Source organism: Salmo salar, chromosome 10 (assembly GCF_965601325.2).
Source record: "Salmo salar chromosome 10, fSalSal1, whole genome shotgun sequence".
Classification (NCBI taxonomy): domain Eukaryota; kingdom Metazoa; phylum Chordata; class Actinopteri; order Salmoniformes; family Salmonidae; genus Salmo; species Salmo salar.
Window position 1 is genome coordinate 25708851 of NC_138300.1, and position 26909 is coordinate 25735759.

Below are 26909 nucleotides of genomic sequence, written 5' to 3' on the forward strand. Positions count from 1 at the left end.
TATATCATCTTTGCATACAGTCTCTGCGCGTGACCAAGAAACACTATAACCTTGCGCTTCCGGGGCATAGTTTAGTTTACCATATGAAATGAAAGGATTCAAATGATTCAAGTGAAATGCCTTAATCACTCACGTCTATAATTAATTAATAGCTTGTATTGAAAAATATTGAAGCGTTGGAAAGTAAATTAATTAATTATATGGTAAGTATATCCCAGAAGAATAACACATGCATTGTACTAGGCTATACAATTTTTGTAGCTATAGGTCTATGATTTACATAAGGTACAGTAGTAATAATATCAAATTAATGTAATCAGAGGAGCATTTTTGATAATGCAACACTTGCCTGGGACAAGTGCGCGTGCACATCGTGAATCCCTTCGATCAGCTGATCACTGTAAACATAGATGTGTGACACGCTCGCAGTTGACGCTTATCAATTGTCGTTGTAATTAATGGCTGACATGCAGGATGCTTGATACAGTTCCCAACTATGTGGCCTGCTGATCTGACTTGTGATGTAGTTAGTTTATGCGTATTGCGAAACACTTTCACCCGACAGTGCACAAAAACAGGAAGAGTTCCAACCGAGGGATTAGAAAATCACATGTTAATGGAAACCTAGCCTACTCCTGAAGAAGTTGAGCAGTAAAGACTGCGAAAACAATCCCCCGGCTGAAGGACACCCGCAGAACGATTTTTACGGTTAGTTCATATTTTGTTTTTCTTTGAACTGTGTATCTTTCATTACATGTCTTCATGTTTGTGGCCAGTGTTGGTGTTAATAGTCCTAAGGTAACCACTAATGTTCTGAAACCATCTGGGTCTTATTTAGTAGGCAAAACGTGCCACTTCGTTCATAAACGTTGTCTCCGTACTGAACACGACCCCTTGACCTTTCAAGCGTATTCACGATTTCTGTCAATTAGGGAATTTAATCTTATCAGCAGTAATGTTGTTCACAAATATATGTATTTGTCTTTTCAGGTTGCCCATTGTGTGACGTGATGAAAAACATTGGTGTTCATGTGGGGAGTTTATTTCCCACAATGTCTTGTGTCCTCTTGCAAACATCATGATGTTGTAGCCTAAACATTTCAGATAACATTTCAAACACATCCCATTGGCTACTCCAATCAAATTGACCCATCTAGGCGTTTTGTCTATCAAACGCCTGTGATAATTCGTTTTGCTAAGTAATGGCTTCTCATAATCTTGTGGTTCAATCAAGGATGTCACAAGATAGGCCAATGTTTTTTTTTCATTTCTAGAATGTTACATTTACCAGTGGTGACATGGCTCAAAACCAGGGGATGACAGAAATAATAATATACGTTTTTATATATATTGTTGGTTTAGAAAAATTGTAACTGTAAGCCTAGAAGCATGATTGCTGAATTGCTGTATAGTGGGTTCTGAAATGTACACCCTTGATGAAGGTGAGTAAAAATTACTGTATAAAATATATTATTAAATTACTGAACTATATTGTATGCAAAAAAACAAAATAATTTTATTGTAATTAATACACTTGCTCATAGACAGATTTTTTTTAGACAAGTTTTTAAAAATTCTCAAAAAGGTATTAGTCAAAATGATTGACACCCCTGTTTTCAATTCCTCACCTTGTGAGGATAATGGCAATGAGCCTTTTTCTAAAATGTTTTTTGAGTAGGAGAATATATTGGGAGGGATCTTAGACCATTCCTCAATACAGAATCCTTCCAGATCCTTGATATTCTTGTCTGTGCTTATGGACTGCCATCTTCAGTTCAAACCACAGGTTTTCAATGCGTTTCAAGTCCGGAGACTGGATGGATCTTGCAAAATGTAGATTTTGTGGCCAATTAACCATTTAAAAATGGCACCATAACATCAAAGATCCATCACCATATTTTACAGTAGGTAGACTTTATCTTTTCTGCTTATGCATTCTCATTTCGAAGCCAATCCCACCACTGGTGTACGTGGCCAAAGAGCTCTATTTTCATGTCTTCTGACCAAAGCACCGGTTCCAATCCAAGTGCCAAGGCCATTCAGCAAACGGCATGTATTTACATTTGTTGGATGACATGAAAATAGAGCTCTTTGGTCACAAACACCAGTGGTGGATTTGGTGTCGAAATGAGAATGCGTGAGCAGAAAAGAACCCCATACCTACTGTAAAATATGGTGGTGTATCTTTGATGTTATGGGGCTATCTTGCTTACACTGGTCCTGGGGCCCTTGTTAAGGTCAACGGCATCATGAACGTTACCCAGTACCAGGACATTTTAGCCAAAAACCTGGTTGCCTCTGCCGGGAGGCTGAAACTTGGCCGCAAGTGGATCTTCCAGCAAGACAATAACCCCAAGCACTCATCAAAATCCACAAAGAAATTGTTAATGGCCATCTCATATTCCTGACTTGAACACCATTGAAAACCTTTGCTTTGAATTGAAGAGGGCAGTCTATAAGTGCAGACAAGGGATCTCAAGGATCTGGAAAGATTCTCTATGGCGGAATGGCATAAGATCCCTCCCAATGTGTTCCCCAACTCATAAAACATTTTAGAAAAAGGCTCAGTGCCGCTATCCTTTTAAGTTGAGGTATTGAAAGTAGAGGGTGACCAATTAATTAGGGCCGATTTTCAAGTTTTCATAACAATCGGCATTTTTGGACACCGATCATGGCCAATTACATTGCACTCCACGAGGAGACTGCGTGGCAGGCTGACTACCTGTTATGCGAGTGCAGCAAGGAGCCAAGGTAAGGTGCTAGCTAGCATTAAATGTATCTTATAAAAAAATATCAATCTTAACATAACTAGTGATTAACTACACATGGTTGATATTACTAGTTTATCTAGCTTGTCCTGCGTTGCATATAATCGAAGCGGTGCCTGTTAATTTATCATTGAATCACAGTCTACTTCGCCAAACGGGTGATTTTTAACAAGCGCATTCGCAAAAAAAGCACTGTCGTTGCACCAATGTCGACCTAACCATAAACATCAACACCTTTCTTAAAATCAATACACAAGTATATATTTTTAAACCTGCATATTTAGTTAATATTGCCTGCTAACATGAATTTCTTTTAACTAGGGAAATTGTGTCACTTCTCTTGCGATCTGTGCAACAGAGTCAGGGTATATGCAGCAGTTTGGGCCTCCTGGCTCGTTGCGAACTGTGAAGACCATTTCTTCCTAACAAAGACAGCCAACTTCGCCAAACGGGGGATGATTTAACAAAAGCGCATTTGCGAAAAAAGCACAATCGTTGCACGAATGTACCTTACCATAAACATCAATGCCTTTCTTAAAATCAATACACAGAAGTATATATTTTTTTTAAACCTGCATATTTAGTTAAAAGAAATTCATGTTAGCAGGCAATATTAAACTAGGGAAATTGTGTCACTTCTCTTGCGTTCATTGCACGCAGAGTCAGGGTATATGCAACAGTTTTGGCCGCCTGGCTCGTTGCAAACTAATTTGCCAGAATTTTACGTAATTATGACATAACATTGAAGGTTGTACAATGTAACAGCAATATTTAGAGTTATGGATGCCACCCGTTAGATAAAATACGGAGCGGTTCCGTATTTCACTGAAAGAATAAACGTTTTGTTTTTAGAAATGATATTTTCCAGATTTGACCATATTAATGACCTAAGGCTCGTATTTCTGTGTGTTATTATAATTAAGTCTATGATCTGATAGAGCAGTCTGACAGAGCGGTGGTAGGCAGCAGCACGCTCGTAAGCATTCATTCATACAGCATTTACTGCGTTTGCCAGCAGCTCTTTGCAATGCTTAACATTGCGCTGTTTATGACTTCAAGTCTATCAACTCCCGAGATTAGGCTGGCAATACTAAAGTACCTATTAGAACATCCAATAGTCAAAGGTATATGAAATACAAATGGTATAGAGAGAAATAGTCCTATAATAACTACAACCTTAAACTTCTTACCTGGGAATATTGAAGACTCATTTTTAAAAGGAACCACCAGCTTTCATATGTTCTGAGCAAGGAACTTAAACGTTAGCTTTTTTACATGGCACATATTGCACTTTTACTTTCTTCTCCAACACTTTGTTTTTGCATTATTTAAACCAAATTTAACATGTTTCATTATTTATGAGACTACATTTATTTTATTGATGTATTATATTAAGTTAAAATAAGTGTTCATTCAGTATTGTTGTAATTGTCATACTGCTCAAAAAATAAAGGGAACACTTAAACAACACAATGTAACTCCAAGTCAATCACACTTCTGTGAAATCAAACTGTCCACTTAGGAAGCAACACTGATTGACAATAAATGTCACATGCTGTTGTGCAAATGGAATAGACAACAGGTGGAAATTATAGGCAATTAGCAAGACACCCCCAATAAAGGAGTGGTTCTGCAAGTGGTGACCACAGACCACTTCTTAGTTCCTATGCTTCCTGGCTGATGTTTTGGTCACTTTTGAATGCTGGCGGTGCTTTCACTCTAGTGGTAGCATGAGATGGAGTCTACAACCCACACAAGTGGCTCAGGTAGTGCAGCTCATCCAGGATGGCACATCATTGCAAGCTGTGGCAAGAAGGTTTGCTGTGTCTGTCAGCGTAGTGTCCAGAGCATGGAGGCGCTACCAGGAGACAGGCCAGTACATCAGGAGACGTGGAGGAGGCCGTAGGAGGGCAACAACCCAGCAGCAGGACCGCTACCTCCGCCTTTGTGCAAGGAGGAGCAGGAAAAGCACTGCCAGAGCCCTGCAAAATGACCTCCAGCAGGCCACAAATGTGCATGTGTCTGCTCAAACGGTCAGAAACAGACTCCATGAGGGTGGTATGAGGGCCCGACATCCACAGGTGGGGGTTGTGCTTACAGCCCAACACCGTGCAGGACGTTTGGCATTTGCCAGAGAACACCAAGATTGGCAAATTCGCCACTGGCGCCCTGTGCTCTTCACAGATGAAAGCAGGTTCACACTGAGCACGTGACAGATGTGACAGAGTCTGGAGACGCCGTGGAGAACGTTCTGCTGCCTGCAACATCCTCCAGCATGACCGGTTTGGTGGTGGGTCAGTCATGGTGTGGGTTGGCATTTCTTTGGGGGGCCGCACAGCCCTCCAAGTGCTCGCCAGAGGTAGCCTGACTGCCATTAGGTACCGAGATGAGATCCTCAGACCCCTTGTGAGACCATATGCTGGTGCGGTTGGCCCTGGGTTCCTCCTAATGCAAGACAATGCTAAACCTCATGTGGCTGGAGTGTGTCAGCAGTTCCTGCAAGAGGAAGGCATTGATGCTATGGACTGGCCCGCCCGTTCCCCAGACCTGAATCCAATTGAGCACATCTGGGACATCATGTCTCGCTCCATCCACCAACGCCACGTTGCACCACAGACTGTCCAGGAGTTGGCGGATGCTTTAGTCCAGGTCTGGGAGGCGATCCCTCAGGAGACCATCCGCCACCTCATCAGGAGCATGCCCAGGCGTTGTAGGGAGGTCATACAGGCACGTGGAGGCCACACACACTACTGAGCCTCATTTTGACTTGTTTTAAGGATATTACATCAAAGTTGGATCAGCCTGTAGTGTGGTTTTCCACTTTAATTTTGAGTGTGACTCCAAATCCAGACCTCCATGGGTTGATAAATTGGTTTTCCATTGATTATTTTTGTGTGATTTTTGTTGTCAGCACATTCAACTATGTAAAGAAAAAAGTATTTAATAAGGTTATTTCTTTCATTCAGATCTAGGATGTGTTGTTTGTGTTCCCTTTATTTTTTTGAGCATTGTATGTATGTATGTATGTATCTATAAGAAAAAACGAAAAAAATCATAGTCGGTCGACCTCTAATTGAAAGGTATTGAAAACAGGGCTGTGAATAATTTTGGCTCCTACCTTAGAGGGAAAAAATATACATTTTTAGACAAAATCTAATTATCTGAGCAATTGTATTAGTATAAAATATTATAATTTCCCAAATATTTTGAACATACAATATAGCTCAGTATATGAATGATTTATTTTATACAGCCTTTTTTTTGTCATGTTTATCAAGGGTGTCAATTTTTGACCCCACTGTATGTACACATAGGAATCATAGGCAAACATGTTTGCATGTTCCTACTGCAAATTTCCAATTTCATTTAATAAATAAATAATTGTATGACATTGTCTTTGCAACATTTCAGCAGAGTATATGAAGCAAGATTTTTATAGCCACATCCCACCCTGGTGTATCCCAGACATGTTATTTGTGGTGTACGATAAGGAAACTGTATGGTTACGATTTCTCTTGCAGGGCTGGTGTGGTGACGGAAACCTTTTCTATTTGTGTTGTTTCCTTGTCCACTTAGGTGATTTCCACTGACATCTTTCATTTAGAAATGTTCCTTACCTTTTAGACCAAGTAGGCCTTACAATGCATTAGGTAGTCTACATGTTTACAAATGTGGCAACTTTAATCTTGCTTTACTTCTGCAATCCAAGTGAAGAACTAGATACATTTTTTTTTTTAATCCATGATTAAAGCACACGTTATTTGCATCTTGAGAGTAACAATGTGTGTGCTGTATGTATGGTTCTGCTGTCTGGTTGCTGGAAAAGCCTAGATAATGAATTTTCCTCGCACTGTTGTAGAGAAGCTACATTTGACAGAAGTGAAACTGACCACCTTACATTTTTCATTTACTGTATGATCTCAATTAGTCCTAGAGTAGATCTGATTTTCAGTTGTTTGGTTGAATGTGCAATGTGTATTAGGAGTAGTAGCCTAAATCTTAGTATTTCAGTGCTGTGATCTTCTTATTCAGTTATCTATGGAGGATCTCGATCCAGAAGACCAGTTTCTGCGTCATGCCAGAAATGGGGATCTTGCAGGCATCCAGAAGCTTCTCATGTCCAAGATTAAAGAAGAGGCCATCATCAACATCAACTGCAAAGGTAACATGAAGTAGTTGCTTGCTACTGGTCAGTTATTTCAATGAGTGAAGCTCTTCGTTAGTATACTGCAGTATTGAGGAATTTGAGTGTGTCTAATCTATTTCCATTGTTGGTCTAGAAAAATGGTTTAGCTAACTTTAGGCCAAGGGGCATAACCCTGCAGGACGGTTGCACTTACTGTTATCTGTCTACACAGGAATGCTAGGCAGAAATTTGAGTGTCTAATCTGTCCTCAGGTAAGAGTAAGTCTAACCTGGGATGGACGCCTCTCCACCTGGCCTGTTACTTTGGACACAGAGCAGTGGTGGAGGAATTACTCAAGGTACAGTAAGAAGCATCTATTTTTAATTAAGAGATGGATGATTGTTTCAAACATATATATTTTGAAGAATTAATGTGTGCGTGTGTTGGATATTCCCTGCAGGCAGGAGCAGATGTTAATTTGCCCAATAATGTAGGAGACACACCACTGCACAAAGCTGCCTTCACCGGAAGAAAGGTACCAAATTGTACAAAACATTTTGACGTCTGTCTTTATTTGAGTTTATTTTTCATTTTATATGCATGTTTGACTTTTTGATATTGACTGTTGAATTCCATGCATGCGTTTTATTCCTTCACTCAACCAGTAACTCAATTATGCATTGTTCAGGAGGTTGTCATGCTGCTGCTAAGCTATGATGCATGTGCCACTGTCATCAATGGAACAGCACAGATTCCTAAAGATGTCACTCAGAATGGGGACATCAAAAACATGCTGGGAGGTAACATATTAACATGGTGTAATATGTCCACAACATATTCAGAATAGTTTATCAACTTATTTTATGTTGGCCAAAAAGAAGCACCTGAATCAGTGTTTGTTACAAATCTTTGAGTCAATTATAGCATGAATTCTTTCTCAATCCATTCAGCGGCAGAGAGGACAGAGGAGCGGAAACTAGAAGAAGAGCTTTTAGAGGCAGCGAGAGAGGGAGACCTTTCTACCCTGTCACAGCTGGTGAGCGCTTGACTTGTGTTCAATACAAAGTTTGGGTCCACACAATATCTGTTACTTTACCAATTTCCAAATACTAACTTTTCTTTCAGTGTATGATAAGAAACATATCCTTCAGGGTTTTGTCTTTTTACCCAACAGGCTCTCTTTGTCACTCTTGTTTTAGCTTAACAGGAAAAAGCCTCCAGACATTAACTGCTGTGATCTCTTGGGTAACACCCCACTGCACTGCGCTGCCTACCGTGGTCAGAAGCTTTGTGCCCTGAAACTGCTAAAGAAGGGTGCTAGCCCCAACATCAAGAACAAAAATGGTAAAGATGGGCTCAGTCAGTAAATGAAAGGGTACATATGAGATGGGTTACTTAAAAGTTTCATGTTGGTTATTTTAACATCAGTGCCAGTGTTCTGGTATAGTTTTCTGTATAATGATTCCTTTTCTTTGACTTGTGCACAGATCAGACTGTGTTTGACCTTGCAAACAACACAGAGATAAAGCAGATTCTGGAAGGCAATATTCATAAAGTGAGTGCTAAAGTGATTTGTTATGTAAGAAAATGATTGAAGTCTGACTTGACCGCACATTGTTGTTGGAGAAAGCAACCATTACAAATGTTGTCTCTAAACTGTCTCTCAAAGGGTATGACTCACCATGTCCAGATGTTTGAAGGAGCCCTTTGGAAGGTACAGTTGTTTGCAGATGATTCCACTATTTTCACTGTCATGTTGTCAACATTGAAAAGCTTATTATCACTTGATAACATTTTCATGTACATGATTGATGACTTATAAACATAAACTTGTCCTGACCCTTCTGTCAGAGTTCCCGGTTTTTAGGCTGGCGTTCCTACTGGGTGGTCCTCCAAGATGGGGTTCTGTCCTGGTACTCTAAACAGTAGGTGCTCTCTCTCCTTCCTTAGACACAAGCTTGGTCATTTGAACCTCTTCCTGATGTTCTATGATTGGTACAATAATTTCAACAGCAGACGTGAATCTTAAGTTAGATTCAACTGCTGAAGGACACCCTTGACACGCACTAGATTCTTACACCTATTCTCTCGCTCTCGCTCTCTCTCGCTCTCTCCTTCCTCCAAGGTTGGATGCAGCTGCCAATGTCCGAAGACAAGGCTGTAAGCCCCTGACCCAAGCCCATTGTTTGGTAGGCCTTGATTGTCTGTTCTCTCATCAGATTTAACATGGTGACAGTATTTACTGGAATATTAGGGTAGAATATGACTTTGTGTTTTACCATTTATTTTTCAGATCAAAGCCAGAGACAACTGCTTTTTCACCCTTAAGTGCTTCGATGACAGTGTGCATCATTTCAAAGTGTCCCCAAAGAATGATCCTGAGGCAACAAGAAAAGTGAGATGTAGTTTGTTTTACTGAAATATTACTGTACAGTGCAATCGACGTATTCAGACCCCTTGACTTTTTCCACATTTTGTTACGTTACAGCCTTATTCTGAGATTGATGAGGGGAAAAACAAGTTACACACTACCCCATAAAGACAAAGCAAAAACAGGTTTTTAGAATTTTTTTCAAATGAATAGCAAAAAAAGAACTGAAATGTTACATTTACATAAGTATTAAGACCCTTTACTCAGTACTTTGTTGAAGCACCTTTGGCAACAATTACAGCCTTGAGTCTTCTTGGGTATGACACTACAAGCTTGGCACACCAGTATTTGGGGTTTCTCCCATTCTTCTCTGCAGATCATCTCAAGATCTGTCAGGTTGGATGGGGAGCGTCGGTGCACAGCTATTTTCAGGTCTCCAGAAAGTCCGGGCTCTGTCTGGGCCATTCAAGGACACTCAGAGACTTGTCCCAAAGCCACTCCTGCGTTGTCTTGGCTGTGTGCTTACGGTCGTTGTCCTGTTGGAAGGTGAACCTTTGCCCCCAGACTGAGGTCCTGAGTGCTCTGGAGCAAGTATCTCTCTGTACTTTGCTCCGTTCATCTTTCCCACAATCCTGATAAGTCGTCCAGTCCCTGCCGCTGAAAAGCATCCCCACAGCATGATGCTGCCACCACCATGCTTCACCGTAGGGATGGTGCCAGGCTTACTCCAGATGTGACGCTTGGCATTCAGGCCAAACAGTTCAATCTTGGTTTCATCAGACCAGAGAATCTTGTTTCTCATGGTCTGAATCCTTTAGGTGCCTTTTGGCAAACTCCAAGCGGGCTGTCATGTGTATTTTGCTGAGGAGTTGCTTCCGTCTGGCCACTCTACCATAAAGGCCTGATTAGTGGAGTGCTGCAGAGATGGTTGTCCTTCTGGAAGGTTCTCCCATCTCCACAGAGGTTCTCCCATCTCTCTGGAGCTCTGTCAGAGTGACCATTGGGTTCTTGTTCACCTCCCTGACCAAGGCACTTCTCCTCCGATTACTCAGTTTGGTGGGGCAGCCAGTTCTAGGAAGAGTCTTGGTGGTTCCAAACTTATTCCATTTAAGAATGATGGAGGCCACTGTGTTCTTGGGGAGCTTCAATGCTGCAGAATGTTTTTGTACCCTTCCCCAGATCTGTGGCTCGACACAATCCTGTCTTGGGGGCTCTACGCACAATTCCTTCGACCTCATGGCTTGGTTTTTGCTCTGACATGCACTGTCACCTGTGTGACCTTTTATATAGACAGGTGTGTGCCTTTCCAAATCATGTCCAATCAATTTGTAGAAACATCTCAAGGATGATCAATGGAAACAGGATGCACCTGATTTCAATTTCAAGTCTCATAGCAAAGGGTCTGAATACTTATGTAAATGAGTTTTTTAAATAATTTTTTTATAAAGGTGCAAAACAATATCTTAACCTGTTTTCGCTTTGTCATTATGGCGTATTATGTGTAGTAATTTAATACATTTTAGAATAAGGCTGTAACGTAACAATGTGGGGGTCTGAATACTTTCCGAATGCACCGCATATCATCAATACTGCTTTTCATTGCTTCAGTTTTTTTCTATAGCTTTCATAAACTAAGGAACATCCTTTTTTACATTTTTTTATATAAAACGTTTTTTTTGTTAGAAAAAAACAGCCTACATTTCAATAAACCTACAAACAGTCTGACATACGCGCCGACAACAAATTACGCTATTCTCATAACCTAATTTTCCCCCTGTCATAAGTCATGTGAGAGCCCAATTATTAGCCTAAGAGCAGAACATGCAGCAGCACAGTACAGTGTGCTTAAGTCCATCGTGCAGCTCAGATGAGTGCATGTTTGTTCTGTCCTACAGAGGTGGATGGATGCTATGGAGGAACACTCTGCCTACAGTACACACTACTGCTCTCAGGATCAGGGCAGCGAGGAGGATGAGGAAGAAGTCTTGAGTGTGGGAGAGCTGACAGAATCATTACAGGTAACATACCAGTCTACAACCTGTTTATCTGATGGTTGCTATTTCTCTCTTGCCGTCTATCCTCACACCTCCATCCTCCTCTCATGGTCAAAATGTAAATTCTCCTGCAATTTTAGATTTTTTTTTACATGTAATGGGGAATCTTAAGATCCTTAATATTCACAGTTAACGCTAGTGACTTCCAGTCATTGCGCTAACGCTAGTTAGCATTGGCTGGCGAAACTTTCACTAACTTCCTTCATACTGCATGCAGAGACATACAAATGTTGCAGTATGCCTTTAAGTATGGTTGTCATTGGTTTCTCCTCTTTCTTTCTTTCGCCTCCTCCCTGGCAGTCAGCTGAAGCTTGTCACCAGAAGCTGGAGAAGGAGGTTGGCGCATTCCTCTCCTTGGTGAAAGAAGATGGACTTGCAGAGAGTAAAGCCTTTTCTTTCATAGGAACTCCATTGCCACAGACATGTAGTACAATACCCTCATTCATAGCATAAATGTCAAATGTAATTGCACTTTTCATTGTATTTCACTTCCAATAGAAGCTCGTGCCTAAACCAATTGACCCATCTTTAGGGTAAGACTAGGATGCAATGATAGCCCTTTAAAATTTAGTCTGAATTCAGCCGACAAGGCTTTAGTGGTACAAATTATGTTACCGTTACAAACACCATTTGACTGTTCTCTCAGAACACCACTAAAATGTCCTGTGGTCTTGTTTGTCCCCTCAGAGCTGCCACCCTTGATGCTGCAGAAGATGAGGGAGGTGTGTGAGCTGTCCAGTGAGACCTACTCTAATCTCAACCACTGCCTCAGCCTCTTCTCCAGACAGGATGGGGTACGTCACTTCACTTCTGTGTCAACTAACTTCGTTGCTCTGCCAATAGACTTCGTCTTTACTACCGATAAGCGCTCAAAGTCACTTGATTACAGAGGATACACTCTGAGGAGAAAGATTCAGAAGTATTTCGCAAACACGCAGCCTTACAAAAACGCGAAGTGTCCCATTTCCCAGTGCTATGAGAGTAGAATCTGTGGTTACAAACATTTGATTTGCGCAGAGAGAATCAAGCTGAGTTCCAGTATATAACTGAGTTGAGCTCCAGAATAGGGATGGAGAACATTAGGGCTATTAATGAGGCACAATTTGATATGTATCCACATGCATTTACATCATACTGTACATTATATCTGATGTTTTGACTCGCTAAACATGCAGGAGAGATAAAGTAGAGAATAGATGTTGTTTTTTCTGTATTACACCTAAGTCTTGGCTGGTTATGTACATTAAATGTTTATGTGCAATTTAATTGGCTTTTTAGTAAGAGCTTATCTGCATTATTTTACTATTCTCATCCTAACCTATGATTGTGTGGCAAAGGTGAAATGAGCATCTGGGTGTAGGCCTAATAAATGTGTGATCTGGCAGGCAAATGGATTGCTATGATGGATTATTCATCTAGATTATCAACCATACTGTGTAGGATGTCACAGCTGTCAGGGGCCAACCGTTGTTACCACTTTACAGAGTGTCCCATGGCTTCCCAGATTGTTACTGTGACGCTAATGTCTATTTCAGCTCAGGATGTGTTGTATTATAGGTCTCAACGATCACATAATTATAAGTGACTGTGCAATGCATTGGAACTATAATAATCATTTTTACTTTGGGCTCCTACATTTTGAGTTGAACTTGTAATATTTGAGCTGTCAGAGAGCAATCTCTCCTGCTTCTATCACAGGGTCATGTGGTGAATGTGTTCTGTTGGGTTGTAATTTGAAATACTTGCTACACTAGAAGTTAAGGGTTATATGTAGGAGGAATGTATATGGTGGGTTCATTTAAGGGTGGATATAAGCCATGGGCTACTAAGGGGAAAGGCAATCACATGGTTACGGTCACTGATAAGGGTGGATAGCTGTGGATTAGTGAGGAATGGGGCCGAGGTCAGGTCACATGAAGGGAGAAGGAACAGTTTATTACCCCATGTCACTTCATTTCCTGCCAAGCAACAAAGATGTAATGTTTATTGAAAAGGAGGAGACTCCGCCTAAAGGGGGGATATATATACTTGTGCTGGTGGGAACATGTATTTTTCAGCTGTTTGACCCATTGGGTGAATAAACTTGGTTTGAGCTTTTTCTAGTTGTCAGTTAGGTTCTAAATAAACAGAGTAAAAACTAACAGTTCAAACAGTATTGATGAGCAGTGAAGCATAAGAAGCCATTGCTCCAGCCTCATTCCATAAGTGGCTTCCAGATGTGGTTCTACAGCCTAGCAGTGCTAGCTAGCTAGCTTCCCCTTGAGATGGGTTCTACAGCCTAGCAGTGCTAGCTAGCTTCCCCTTGAGATGGGCTCTACAGCCTAGCAGTGCTAGCTAGCTTCCCCTTGAGATGGCTCTACAGCCTAGCAGTGCTAGCTAGCTTCCCCTTGAGAGGGGCTCTACAGCCTAGCAGTGCTAGCTAGCTTCCCCTTGAGAGGGGCTCTACAGCCTAGCAGTGCTAGCTAGCTTCCCCTTGAGATGGGCTCTACAGCCTAGCAGTGCTAGCTAGCTTCCCCTTGAGATGGGCTCTATAGCCTAGCAGTGCTAGCTAGCTTCCCCTTGAGATGGGCTCTACAGCCTAGCAGTGCTAGCTAGCTTCCCCTTGAGATGGGCTCTACAGCCTAGCAGTGCTAGCTAGCTTCCCCTTGAGATGGGCTCTACAGCCTAGCAGTGCTAGCTAACTGGCTCTTGGGTGGAGGAGGCTGTGGAGCCACTCTACAGTAATGAAATGACCAGCAGTCATGACCTTGGTAGGTGTTGCTCTCCCATACCATGGTGTACTGTATATGGACTTGAGGGCGAACACTTAATGAGGCCCAATTTGATATGTGTCCGCTTGCATTTACATCATACTGTACATTATATCTGATGTTTGACTCTGATGTTTGGAAATGCCTAGATGTAATGTTTATTTTTGCCCAATAGCCCAGATATGTAGAGATTACAGAGAGATGGAAGAACTTAAGTCTAATGATGTGGTAGAATGAAGAGGAGTGTCACTCATTTCTACATGTGTTCATGTGTCATCACTGCCAGATGGTGATGGAAAGAGATGCAGTACAGAGATCACTATTAATTTGAGTGGAGAGGGAGCATGTGTGTGTGACTAGGCCTACTTCATAGAGGATAAGAGCGTCTGCTAAATGACAAAAATGTCAATGTAATAGAGTGCTTTGTGAAGGATTGAACTCACTCTGGTGGATCGTGACTGTCTGAAAGGGATTCTCTACAGAACTACATCCGCCATTGCTCAGAGTCACTCTCCAGCTCAAACTACTGGGACGGCAACTGTTACTACTGCTGCTAAGTGCTACTACAGTACCATCATCTGGTGATTATAACACAGCATCTCCTGTTGGGTGATTCTGCTACTGCTGTCGTTGCTGCTGGCTCCTCAACTTTGCTCTGTTCTGTGAGCACACAGACCAATGCCAGTATCCCACTGAAGGCCTATCCTATGGGAGAAACTCTTTACCAGTAAAGCATATGGAAGAGGCTACATTTATTTATTTGCGACTTGGGTTCAGTGAGCTCTGCTGTGATTGTGTTATTGCAGTTGGTTCCTGGTTTGAAGTGTGACTGTTTGGTTGTAAATGTTGTTTAAGTATGATAACAAGGATGATACTGCTATATATATAACAACTTTACATGTGATTGGGAATCAGTGATGTTATTGCAGTGTTACAGGGACTAACGATGACTAGCTGTTGGACAGACATTTTGCATGATTTTGTTGCTGAATCTGTAGTTTAATTACTTCAGTTTGGATTTTCTCTCCATTTATTGGTGAACCCTCACCAAAGCAAGGTATAATAATATCATAAGCTCCCTGGTTATCATATGATATTCAATATGCTATTTATAATTATACTGAAGTTGCACAGGATGTGACTCTGATTATTGCATAATCTCTATTGCATAATCTCTGAGTAGATTGGTCCTAAAGTAGTTACTTACTGCCTGTGCTGTTACTGTTAATTAATCCATTACATTCAGGCTGTTAGTTATTGACATTGAATGAGATGTTTCAGTGGATCTTAGTGAAGGCCTATACAGAATCCTACCAAGTCCTCAGAGACATTTTGCTGTTTGTCTATATGCTTACCTTACGTTATCTGTAAGAAGGGCGGTCCAATTACAATACAAGTCTGCTTCCGCTCCCATCAATTCCCAGCCTTGGTTACAGTTGAGCTTAACTGTAGTTCACCTTCACGACTTTGAGTTGCCCTCACCAGAAACTCTATCCTTGCTGTCTCTTGAAAGTTAATTCACTTTTTGGGCTCATATATCTGGCTTTATGCAGAGAAGTACCAGCCAAGCCACAGTGTTTCAATGGATCTAAGAAGTGCAGTTTTTGGAAAGGAGAAGGTGTATGGTCATGAGGTATAGACCTTTTTTTGGAATGTAAACAATAACAAACTAATTTAACACGCCCGTCTCCACTCTACATCCGGCTAGCTAGCTCCCCAGAGAACGCAACATGCCAAATGCATATTACAAGCAGAAAAGTAAACAAAGTCTACTTAGAAAAATGGAAATGCAGCATTACATGTAGCCTAGTCAGTGTATGGAGGAGGCGGAGCTAGCCAGACAGACACTTCAGAGGACGTGGGCTACTTGGCCTGGATAGTGGTGAGATTGTAGTTAGTATTCCATTTAACCCATCTTCAAAGGTATATTTTTAGCTCTCATTTTGTCTCTCTCATTTGTTGAGAAAGTAAACATGTTATATTGTGACAATTTGAGACTAATATAATCTTTCACAATAAACAAGTAATTCACATTAATACTCATAGTAATCAACTAAAAGTTGATTTGTTCTGAAGATTCAGAATAATTTACATAGCACAATTAAATAGTATCCAAACATAGCGTAATGGCAGTGTAGTACAATACAAGGAATCCATGTGCAGTGCTGCAGTAGAGACAACAGCAGTGTGGGTGTAGAGATCTTGAGTCATCTTGTGACAAGAACAGAATAGATACTTTATTGTCCATTGGTTAGAACGGAAATGTGTCTTCTGCTTTTCCCAACACCATGCAGTGCAGCACCCCTAGGTGGTGAGCAATTGTGGGGGGGGTTAAGTGCCTTTCTCAAGGATACAATGGCAGGAGATGGTACAATTCCATACCCATTTTTATTTTTATTTTTATATTTTTTATTTTTTTGTCATCCTGGGCTTGAACCATTGTAGTCATGGCACCACACTTATTCATTGCTCCTGTAGTAGTCTTTCCCTAGAGCAGTGTTTCCTGGTCCTAGGGGCCCAAAGGGGTGCACATTTTTGTTTTTGCCTTACCACTACACATCTGTTTCAAATCATCAACACTAGATATGTTAATCATTTGAATTGGCTGTGTAGTGTTAAGCCAAAAATAAGAAGGTGCACCCCTTTGGGTCCCCAGGACCAGGATTGAGAAACAGAGGTTGGTGAGGTGGACCAGCAGCTGGAAAGTTGCTGGTTTAAGCCCCAGCCCGGGCAACACAAACATGGGATTGGAACTGAACTGTAGTATTAGGCTTATGATTATGGGCTAGCATTTCAATATATCTAGCTAGCTACCGTGTCTAACGTTAAGCCTAATACTGTAAAATAATGTAGCCAAGTCCTCTATGATAGTTAGTTAACCCGGTAATGGACCTTGCGCTAACTTGACAAGCCACCCAATCAGCTTTGGGTGTAAAAAGCTATATCACAGTTGTTTGCACAGAGCGCAGCTATGGTAGCTTAGCAACAATACATGGATGTAGCGATTATTGTGTCTCACAGAATTAGCTATTCAAATGTTAACTAGTCAAGAGCTAGCTAGTTAGCTACAGGCTAACTAGATAGAGATGTTACAGCAACCCACAATCACATTTATTTTCCTGTTGCACAAAGTTATTTCTGGGGGGCATAGACGGCTTTTAACAGAATAGACAGCTTTAGCTAGGCCTTCAGACACTTAGTGGAAAACAGATAGCTAGTATATTAGCTAATCAAATAACACGTTCACGTTACCTGAAGTGAAATGTACCCAGACCTTCATAGCAGTGATCCACGCATGTTGTCCTGTTTCAACAAACCCCAACAACACCGCACTCGACCCTTATACCTCAGTGTTCGCTACCTTTTAGTAGCGAAAGCTAGCTAGCTGAAACTTTCACAGGTCAAAGTGCAAATTACACATTTGGGACACAGAAGAGGGGAAGGGGAGCTAGCTACAACATGTTGATGGCTCTCACCATAATAAAAACTAAACAAACTTGTGCCACGCAACAGGAAGTGGTCGGGGGCCAGGATTCAACAGTTCTAGAAAAGTAAATTTTTATGTATTGTATTTTCACAGAAGATCAAGTAACTGGTATGTCTAATTAGCCATTTCCTTGCCTATAGTGGTCATCTGATCTCCTCTGTTCCATGAGGATCATGTTCTCTGGACAGCCATTTGAGATGGCAGGTTTCAGGCACCTGTCCTCCACTACAGCCAAACATGTCTTGTTCCTCTCAGCGCTGCTTCACTCTGGCCCTGTGATGTCTGTCTGCTGATCTGAGAACAGTAATAAGAGTGATCAGTTAGTATGCCGATCTTGTAGTCTATAGACCTACACAATATAGGTCCTCTCATCCGTACAGAGATCTCTGCTGATATCTATACTCTATTCACTGTATACTGTAACTTGCTTTTCGGTGTTGATATTTGTAGGCCATGAAGTGCCATCAAACATATACTGTATGATTATTAATTATTGTGTGTGTGGTTCAGGTGCGCAGTCTGAAATTGGAGCAGGAGGTGGAGAAGAATAAGATCCTGTCTGAAGCGTTACAGACTCTGGCTACAGAGCACCACGAACTTGAGCAGTCTGTTGTCACGGGCTCCATTCCACAGGGCGCGCTTAGTGAGGATGACTTCCACGACGCTGTGTCTGGTGAGTATGGCTTGTTTTTATTTCCGATTGGAATTCAAGTGAGAGAACTTATCTCACCTGATTGACAGTGATTATTGTCTTGATGCCTTTAGCTGTTCATGTATTTTATGATCTTTGTGTTTACATGTTGTGCTAAGATGACTTGTTTGTTTGAATGTAGCGTGTGCACCAATTTAGTTGCAGTTGCGCAATGCCTACATTCCTACAATATACTATTCAGCTTTGAAAATGCTTATAACCGTCCTTTACAAGATGGCCTGTGATGATATTTAGGATGATTTTTGTAATGATCGATTGAGTGATGCCTTCATCTGTTGGTTCAGGGCACTTTAAATGCAACTCTATCCAGAGATCAGGTTTCTCCCCTCAGGGCTTTAAGGAGGCTCAGGGAAAAGTGTCAGTTGCCAATAGCGACATGCAGTCATTCATAGCACTGTCCCTCATATTTCTAGTCCCTGTCTTTACAACATGCCTGCTTATACCTTTCCCTCTCAGACTCGGAATCGGAGCACTCTCTGAGCGGCTTTGAGACGGTGGCCAGCCATTCGTTCGATGAGGAAGGCTCTGTCCTGTTCAGCAGCGAGCGCAGCAGCCCCACCAACATGTCTCGAGAGGATCACCATCAGAATGACGATGAGTCCCAACCCAATGGGATCGTGAAGCACAGGTGAGCTGAGCCCCCCTGACACACCCCTCCTACCCACCCAGCTTCTATCCCATCGACCCTATATCCACGCACACGCAGACAACCGTCCTGTTTACATTACACAGCTGTTTTTACTAGACGATTTGGATTAAACCTGGAAAGAAAAGTCACTTTGCGTCTTTCCACAATACCTTACATTTTAAAGTCATGAACATTTTGTCCCTAACTTTCCATTTGAGAGAAACCCTTTCTGTAAAAAAAAGAATTTATGGTTTTTAGGACTAACTCAATACAGAGGTGGAATTTCTTCCAGCTCCTGAAGCTAAGTCTTGTTCTTTACCTTACTGCTTGTTTACTTGTGTTCCTAGACTGCCAGGATCATACCTATGGAGTATTGTTTTGGGTTTTCCCTGTTCCTGCCAAGTCAGTCAGAGTGAATAATTTAGCGAGCCGTCCAGGCAGGAGAAAGGCTCTCATTGAGAAGGCCGTGCAACGTGTAGGACCGGTTAAACACCGAGGTCACAATGTAATGCAGTAATCGGAACTCGGTAGGATCCTACGTTCACTGATCCATTCAGTCTGGAGGCTGATCAGGGTATAGGAGTGGAGGGCAGGTTTTTGGGATGGCCATTAATTTGATTGCTTTTTCCACTCGGTCTCATTGTGTCTCAAAGGGAGAAAAAAAACATGAAAAAACAACAACCTGTGGTGGTAGAAATAGCCAAACTCAACCAGTCTGGCAGTTAGGAAGTGAATTAAATAGCATATTCACTAAATGGGGTGTGTGAACTAGAGTATCCACATGTTTTTATCTTCTTCCGCTGTCTTTGTGTGAGCAAGAATTCATGTTGAATGTAGTTGTTCATATGAATGTACATGTGTTGGTCAAATTACTCTAACCATAAATAGAGGCGCGGTGAAGGCCTCAAGGAGCAGCTATTTCCACGGCTGGCTACTGGACACCTTGTATAGGGGTGTTGATTGTAGACCTGGGCCTTAGTCCAATAGTCCGCTCTACACGTGCCTGTAACAAAACTGAAGGCTTTTGTTGCATTCAGCAGACTATATTGTCCTGAATAAGATATGACTCCTGCATTAGTGATATAGTATCTGTTACACGTCTAATCCAATGAAACGCAGATCACTGTACCATAAGGGTAGAGTCAAAGTCAACAGAGCGCACAGTGTCATTTGTACATTTTACCTTTTATGTGTGTGTGTATGATGTCCCTCACTCCAGAACAAGTTTACCAGCACCCATGTTCTCCAGAAATGACTTTAGCATCTGGAGTATCCTGAGGAAATGCATTGGCATGGTGAGCTACCAACCAGCATTCTGCTTTATTGTGGCCATAATAGTCCCTGTATTAAGCTCAGTCAATCCTATGCTGATGTTTTGTTCAGTAAGTAACGTACATCTATGTGTCTTTTCTTGGGCTACCGCTTAGAGCATGTACAGGCTCTAGCATGTCATAATCCTGATGTGGAATGTGGTTCAGTAGCCGGGGAGGGTTAATATGTATGTGCGTGCGTACGTGCGTACTAATATACTATTCAGACTAATTGACGCTCTGAGTAGGATTTATGTGTGCATTTTAAAACAGTATACACTAGTATTTACATTTCATTGTTTTGCTATAGCTTGTCATGCTAAGATGAGCCTATGGGATGTTTGAATTATGCAACCTTTCCATGATGCATTGCATAACTGCTTATTCCTCATTCCAAGAGACTTTATTATTTAATGGTTTGAAGATGGGAATCACGTAGTACAACTACTTGTGCTCTCGTTTTCTCTCTTTCTTTCTTTCTCTTGTTCTCTCTCTCTCTCAGGAGCTGTCTAAGATTACCATGCCAGTGATTTTTAATGAGCCCCTGAGCTTCCTGCAGCGTCTGACAGAGTACATGGAGCACACATACCTCATCCACCAGGCCAACGCCGCCTCTGACTCCGTAGAGAGAATGAAGGTACACACAAGAGAAATGATCTGGAGTATTGATTTATTTTTGGCAACTTTTTGGTACACATAAATTGAGAGCGACAAGCATAGAAAGATATTGTATAACACACATACTGCATGTAGAAAAAAAAAGAGTAATGAAAAGTCTCTACATCAAGTAATCTGTTTTGCATTAACAGTGTGTGGCAGCGTTTGCTGTTTCTGCTGTGGCTTCCCAGTGGGAGAGAACTGGAAAACCCTTCAACCCGCTACTGGGGGAGACCTACGAACTGGTCAGGTAAGAGTGAGGGAGTAGTACATCTCTAGGACTGGTGATTTATTTGGAGGATGAGAAGTTTGAGCCAGCCATTTTACAGCATACCCTCCCAATCCACACCCTTTTCTCTGGCAGAGAGGACCTAGGGTTCAGGTTGATCTCAGAGCAGGTGAGTCACCACCCACCAGTCAGTGCGTTCCACGCCGAAGGCCTGAAGAAAGACTTTGTGTTCCACGGCTCCATCTACCCCAAACTCAAGTTCTGGGGCAAGAGCGTGGAGGCTGAACCCAAAGGCATCATCACACTGGAGCTGCCCAGGTAAGCATGCTCATTCATGCACTAACAATCGTTGTGATGTTTTCTCATGTTGTCTGTGTGAAGCCAAAATGTATTGTTCAAAGACATGTTGTTTTAGAGTTATTTGTACTTCCAGGTATAATGAGGCCTACACATGGACAAACCCTACATGTTGCGTCCACAACATCATTGTGGGGCAGCTGTGGATTGAGCAGTATGGCAACTTGGAGGTGCTCAACCACAAGTAAGGGAAACACTCTCACATGTTTAGACTAAGATAGGAAGTGCAATGTGTGAATGAGGAAGTATGACAAAAATGAAAGGGGAAAATATTTGATGGTATTGTTGCTTTTTTTCACAGAACTGGAGAAAGATGCTGTCTGAATTTCAAACCCTGTGGCCTTTTTGGCAAGGAATTGCACAAAGTTGAGGGCTACATTCTGGACAAAAGGTATGATTTTAATGTTGTGGCGGCTTTGATTTAGCCAGCCTTTCAAAGTACCTCACGTTTTTCATATTTCTCCAGCATGTTGCCATATTGTCAGTGATGTCTGCAGTATTTGAACCGACAGTATTTGTGTTTTTTGGCAAAGCAAAAAGAAGGTCTGTTCTCTCTATGGAAAGTGGACAGAGTGTATGTACATAGTGGATTCTGCTGCATTGGAGGCACATAAGAGAAGTGGGAAGAGGGCAGAGGAAAAGAAAAGCTGTAAACAGGTGTGTATGTAAACGGCTGTGTATACCCCATAAACTCTTGTAATCCCCATTACATGGTGAACAAATACTTTTGAGTTCTCCATTCCTGAGGGTTTTTGTTACTCCCAAGAATGTAATGTGCTGGGGTGTGAAGTTAAACATGTTGAAAGTGTAAAATTAAAAAAATATGTACTGTGTTATGACAACTCTTACAGTTGTAGGTAGAAGAGCTTCAGTGGAGTGCTCCTCTCGTGTGTTCCTGCATCAGATTTTGGATGTATTTTATGAAATTTGTATATGCAGGGCTCCCTTGTCAAAGAGACCCTGGTCCCAATGGTGACTCCCTGATTAAATAAAGATAAATACATTTGTGCTGTTGTCCAGGGCTCTGGTGAGGAGGTGGAGGAGATCCCCCTACCAGAGGCTGACACCGTAGAGGTGATCCCAGGCAGCCAGCTCCTGTGGAGGATAGCCCCAAGACCAGAAAACTCTATAGAGGTTAGACACATAAGAAAACACTTCTGTTTAGATGGATGGTATATTCAAGCATACAAAGATGCAGAGGCTTAGAAACCTCAAGATCATAAAGCATAATTTTCTTCACGGCTTTGTATTGAAATATTCAGTCCTGGAAACAGTTATTTTTTTGTGTGTGTATTTGTAGATGTACAGCTTCACGTCGTTTGCCATGCAACTGAATGAGCTGAATAAGGATATGGAGGGGCTCATCCCAAAGACAGACTGCAGGCTGAGGCCAGACATACGAGCCATGGAGAACGGCGATATTGGTAAGAATCAGGATATGTGCTTGTGTATCATCTGCAAACACTTGGTTTCATATCAAAGTTTATTGGTCGTGTACACAGATTTGCAGATGTTATCGCAGGCATAGTAAAATGCTTATGTCTGTAGCTCCAACAGTGCAGCTCTATATCTAGCAGTACAATTACATTTAAAAAAAATATACAAGAAATTAAGACATCAGAACGATCAATAGCAGAGTCTGGATATATATGGATAAAAATAGTGTCATTTTTATTTTGTATTATTTGATTGAACCTTTTATTTAACTAGGCAAGTCAATGAAGAACAAATTCTTATTTATAATGACAGCTTAACAAACCAGTCAAAATGCCTCCTGCGGTGATGGGGGCTGGGATTACAAATATAGGACAAAACAAACATCATGACAAGAGACACTACATAAAGAGAGACCTAAGACCATAGCATGGCAGCAACACAACAACAACAACAACAACACAGGAGCAACACAACATGGCATCAGCACATGGTAGCAGCACAGACATGGTACAAACATTGTTAGGCATCGACAACAGCGCAAAAAAGTAGACACAACAATACATATACTGTGTATAGATCGTATGAAAATAAAAGGTTGTACAGCAGTAGTTATATACGATGAGCCATGCCTAGAATACAGTATGTAAACATTATGAAGGTGACCAGTGTTCAATGACTCTATGTACATGTATTCTATGTACATAGGGCAGCAGTCTCTAAGGTTCAGGGCAGGATACCGGGCGGAGGCCAGCTAGTGATGACTGTTTAACAGTCTGATGGTCTGGAGATGGAAGCTGTCCCAGCTTTAATGCACCTGTACTGTCTCTGCCTTCTAGATGGTAGCGGGGTGATCAGGCTGTGGCTCGGGTGGCTGAGGTCCTTGATGATCTTCTTGGCCTTCCTGTGACACTTGGTGCTGTAGATTTAGCACTGAGTGCACAGTTAATCTAAAGTAGATCAATGAAAACCCCTTGTGTTCTCCTTGTAGATCTTGCAAGTGAGGAGAAGAAGAGGCTAGAAGAGAAACAGAGAGCTGCACGCAAAACCCGTTCCAAATCTGATGATGAGTGGAAAACAAAGTAAGACTGAGAGAAATGCATGTTTTGACAATTGAATTTGTTATATTCTCAATGTACACCAATATATTTTTGTTATAGGGTATCCCTTCATTTAATCCATTTCTCCTTTGGTATCTAGTTTACTGCTTTATACTAATGCAAAGTCCTACTTTTCTCTTCCATTGTCATGTTCTCTGTATTGCACCTTTGCTTTGATGTGAAGAAACCCTGCCCTTGGCCCCAGGTTTGAGTTGCTTGCTCTTCTATGGTGTGCCTTACACTGTCAAACTGTTGTGGTAGCTCCATCTACTGGTGATAATACATACTGTGCATGCATCAGTTCTGATCTCAAATTGGAAATAATTGCATACACACCCACTGACTATTTATTACACATAACCAATGCCTGATTATCTTTTTAGACATACTGTTTTTTTTACTTATGCAAAGCTAAATGTAATGTAGATACTAACTCTCATTCATAAAATGACATGATGAAATCCTGACACACCCACCCATGCTCACTGTATCCCTTCTGTATCCCTTCTGTATCTCCAGGTGGTTTCATCAGGGTCAGAATCCCCACAACGGCTACCAGGACTGGTTGTTCTCCACTGGGTACTGGGACCGCAACTATTCCCTATTACCTGATATTTATTAATGGACACTAATGGACATTCCTTGAATAGTGAGATTTATTCTTATCCACGTCAACTTCCTTATCTATTATGTGATTCCATTCCACTAATATTTTTTTTAGACCAGTTAATTACAGCCAATATGCAAATAGGAGATTAATACAATAAAGCCTTAATTTATTACAATTAAAATACTGTGTATGAAAATAACAATGATTGATGATTTTGTAATACAAAATATTAAGCTGTTAAACATGCTTAAATGTAGCATTCAGTCACATTTCATGCAGCCATTTTAGATAATTATTACTTTTTAGCATGTGTATTCACTCCATTGTAGCTTGGTTGACGGGATCATGATTTGAGTCGCTGTTTTGTTTTAACTTCATGATGCAGTGTTTTGATTGTGTATGCTGTGATCTATCATACAGTATTCTATTTGCACAATCCTACAACCTTGGCCCTTTAGGAACATACAGTATCCACACACTAAATATGTTGCTCTTAATGTACAGCTGTTTTGTGTTAACAACTTCATAAAATGTTTCTGTTACAAAAAATAACTGCACTCACATAATGTACATATTCTCAGAGGGTGGGATTTTTTTATTTAGTTTATAACACTTTCTTTACTTATATTTTAGTAAACTCCCACAGCTCAATTGTTGCTGATCCTCATTCCCATGACTTTTTAGTCCATCAATGCTCACATTAATTTGTGAGGGCACGGATTGACTGATGCATAACACAGTGGATTGTTAATATTTTGGTCTGTTGCTCCATTGATTGTAGGAAGAAAAAAATACTGGTACAATGCTTACTATTGAACGTTACAACACTGCTTAGATAATTATGATCAACACTACTTCAAGATCTGCTCATGACAATCATTGCGGGAGAAAATTAACTCAAGGGCACACTTTTCTACAGGTTATGGTAGTTACATGTTTTATGCACAATTCTCTTCTTCCTTTAAATTTTTCAGAGCAGTAAGCTATGCAACTATCTAAACAGAGGATTATCCGTGTCTATTCTCTAACAGCTGTCCTTTTACATTCCTCTTTTCAACTGTGAAGAGATCCTATAGGGCATGGGTCATAATAGAGAATAATCTAAGTTATTGGACTGTTATGTCATTTAACAATAGGGCTAGTGTAATATGGTTATGAGACCTTGTATCATGATTATATGGGGGGAAACCCTGTTACCAAGTTATCTGGTACTTTGAGGTTGTGGGAAAATGTATGCAGAGGTAGTACAATCCAATTATTAACATGACCCTTTAACTTTGTAAATAATGAGTATAATAAAATAACTAACTTCTAAATGTAAACAGGTTTGTTCATTTTGTCAATGAAATGCCTTACTTTTGGCATGGCTCTGACTTCAAGAACCACCAATCTATGTTCCATAGAGAACATTGAGAGAAGTGCTTTGTTTTTGTTTTTAATTGATAAATATCCACCTTGGTGCGAGCCTTTTGAGGGGTGCACTGCAATGACGCCTATGAGCCCTCCTTTCATCATTTTCCATCATGAATGGCACGTAGGCGGCGGAGTGGACAGGTGTCATGGCTTCATCCATTGGTACATCGACAGGCACGTATCTCATCGCAGACCATAGGAATCCCTGTCCGGTGGATAGTTGTTGCTTTCATTCAAGCAGTTAGTTGCTGTCGAAGTCCCACAGGATTTGTGTGTCTGCTTCTTCTAACGACCAGTAGTGTGAGTCCTCACCATTATCCACCCGTATGGCACGAGGCAGGGTGCTCTGCAGCGCAATTACACAGGTTTATTTGAGGTTGACAAACAGGCGAGTAGTCGTATGCGCACTGATGGTGGGTCGGTAATCCATGGTGGTAACCGTAGTCCTGAAGGCACAGTGATGCCAAAACTTTGGTGATTTTACCCAATAAATTACTGGCAGTTTATAATATATATATTAGTGTGCTACTCTTTTATTTTGGTAACTGTAGTCTTGACATAGGATACTGGCAGGGGCACTCTTGATGATTGCTTCACTGAGCGCAACAGCATGGCGCACGATATTGTATTGGATGAAATACTTTTCCATGATTCTTGCCATTGATATGTTGACCTCTCCATGCTTCTTCGTCGTGGCTGTAGTCGTGGTTTCTTTCTGGTGACACTTCTTAATCTCTTTGGCGACGGTTCCCTTTCCAACAGGACAACGACCATAAGCACACAGCCAAGACAATGCAGGAGTGGCTTCGGGACAAGTCTCTGAATGTCCTTGATTGGCCCAACCAGAGCCTGGACTTGAACACTTCTAACATCTCTGGAGAGACCTGAAAATAGCTGTGCAGC

The 26909-nt window shown here is 41.3% G+C and overlaps 1 protein-coding gene across 4 annotated transcripts; it reads left to right on the forward strand.

Annotated features, from left to right (window-relative positions):
* The first annotated feature begins 47 nt into the window (after positions 1–47).
* osbpl1a (oxysterol binding protein-like 1A) lies at positions 48–25915 on the forward strand. 4 transcript variants are annotated; one of them, XM_045687547.2, is made up of 30 exons: positions 48–203; positions 566–708; positions 6801–6930; positions 7167–7252; positions 7355–7429; positions 7583–7694; positions 7845–7930; positions 8094–8238; positions 8382–8449; positions 8564–8608; positions 8746–8819; positions 9020–9083; positions 9188–9289; positions 11161–11283; positions 11620–11701; positions 12007–12113; positions 18067–18229; positions 18725–18896; positions 20116–20191; positions 20709–20843; positions 21016–21113; positions 21228–21410; positions 21526–21633; positions 21751–21840; positions 21983–22106; positions 22470–22583; positions 22750–22873; positions 23875–23965; positions 24168–24188; positions 24503–25915. In XM_045687547.2, exons 3-30 carry the CDS (start codon positions 6807–6809, stop codon positions 24603–24605), a joined length of 2895 nt encoding a protein of 964 aa, XP_045543503.1. In that variant the 5' UTR covers positions 48–203; positions 566–708; positions 6801–6806; the 3' UTR covers positions 24606–25915. The 4 variants fall into 4 exon arrangements, with proteins under 4 accessions (XP_045543503.1, XP_014072012.1, XP_014072013.1 ...); XM_014216537.3 differs by lacking the exon at positions 48–203 and having other exon boundaries at positions 261–708; XM_045687548.2 differs by lacking the exons at positions 48–203; positions 566–708 and adding an exon at positions 5548–6344.
* Positions 25916–26909: the final 994 nt, after the last annotated feature.

Bases quoted from the DNA above. Each gene is read 5' to 3' on its own strand.
- osbpl1a (XM_045687547.2), top strand. From the start codon at position 6,807: ATGGAGGATCTCGATCCAGAAGACCAGTTTCTGCGTCATGCCAGAAAT. The intron at 21,411-21,525 runs GTAAGCATGCTC...TTGTACTTCCAG, and splicing joins ATCACACTGGAGCTGCCCAG to GTATAATGAGGCCTACACAT. The intron at 21,634-21,750 runs GTAAGGGAAACA...TTTTTTTCACAG, and splicing joins TTGGAGGTGCTCAACCACAA to AACTGGAGAAAGATGCTGTC.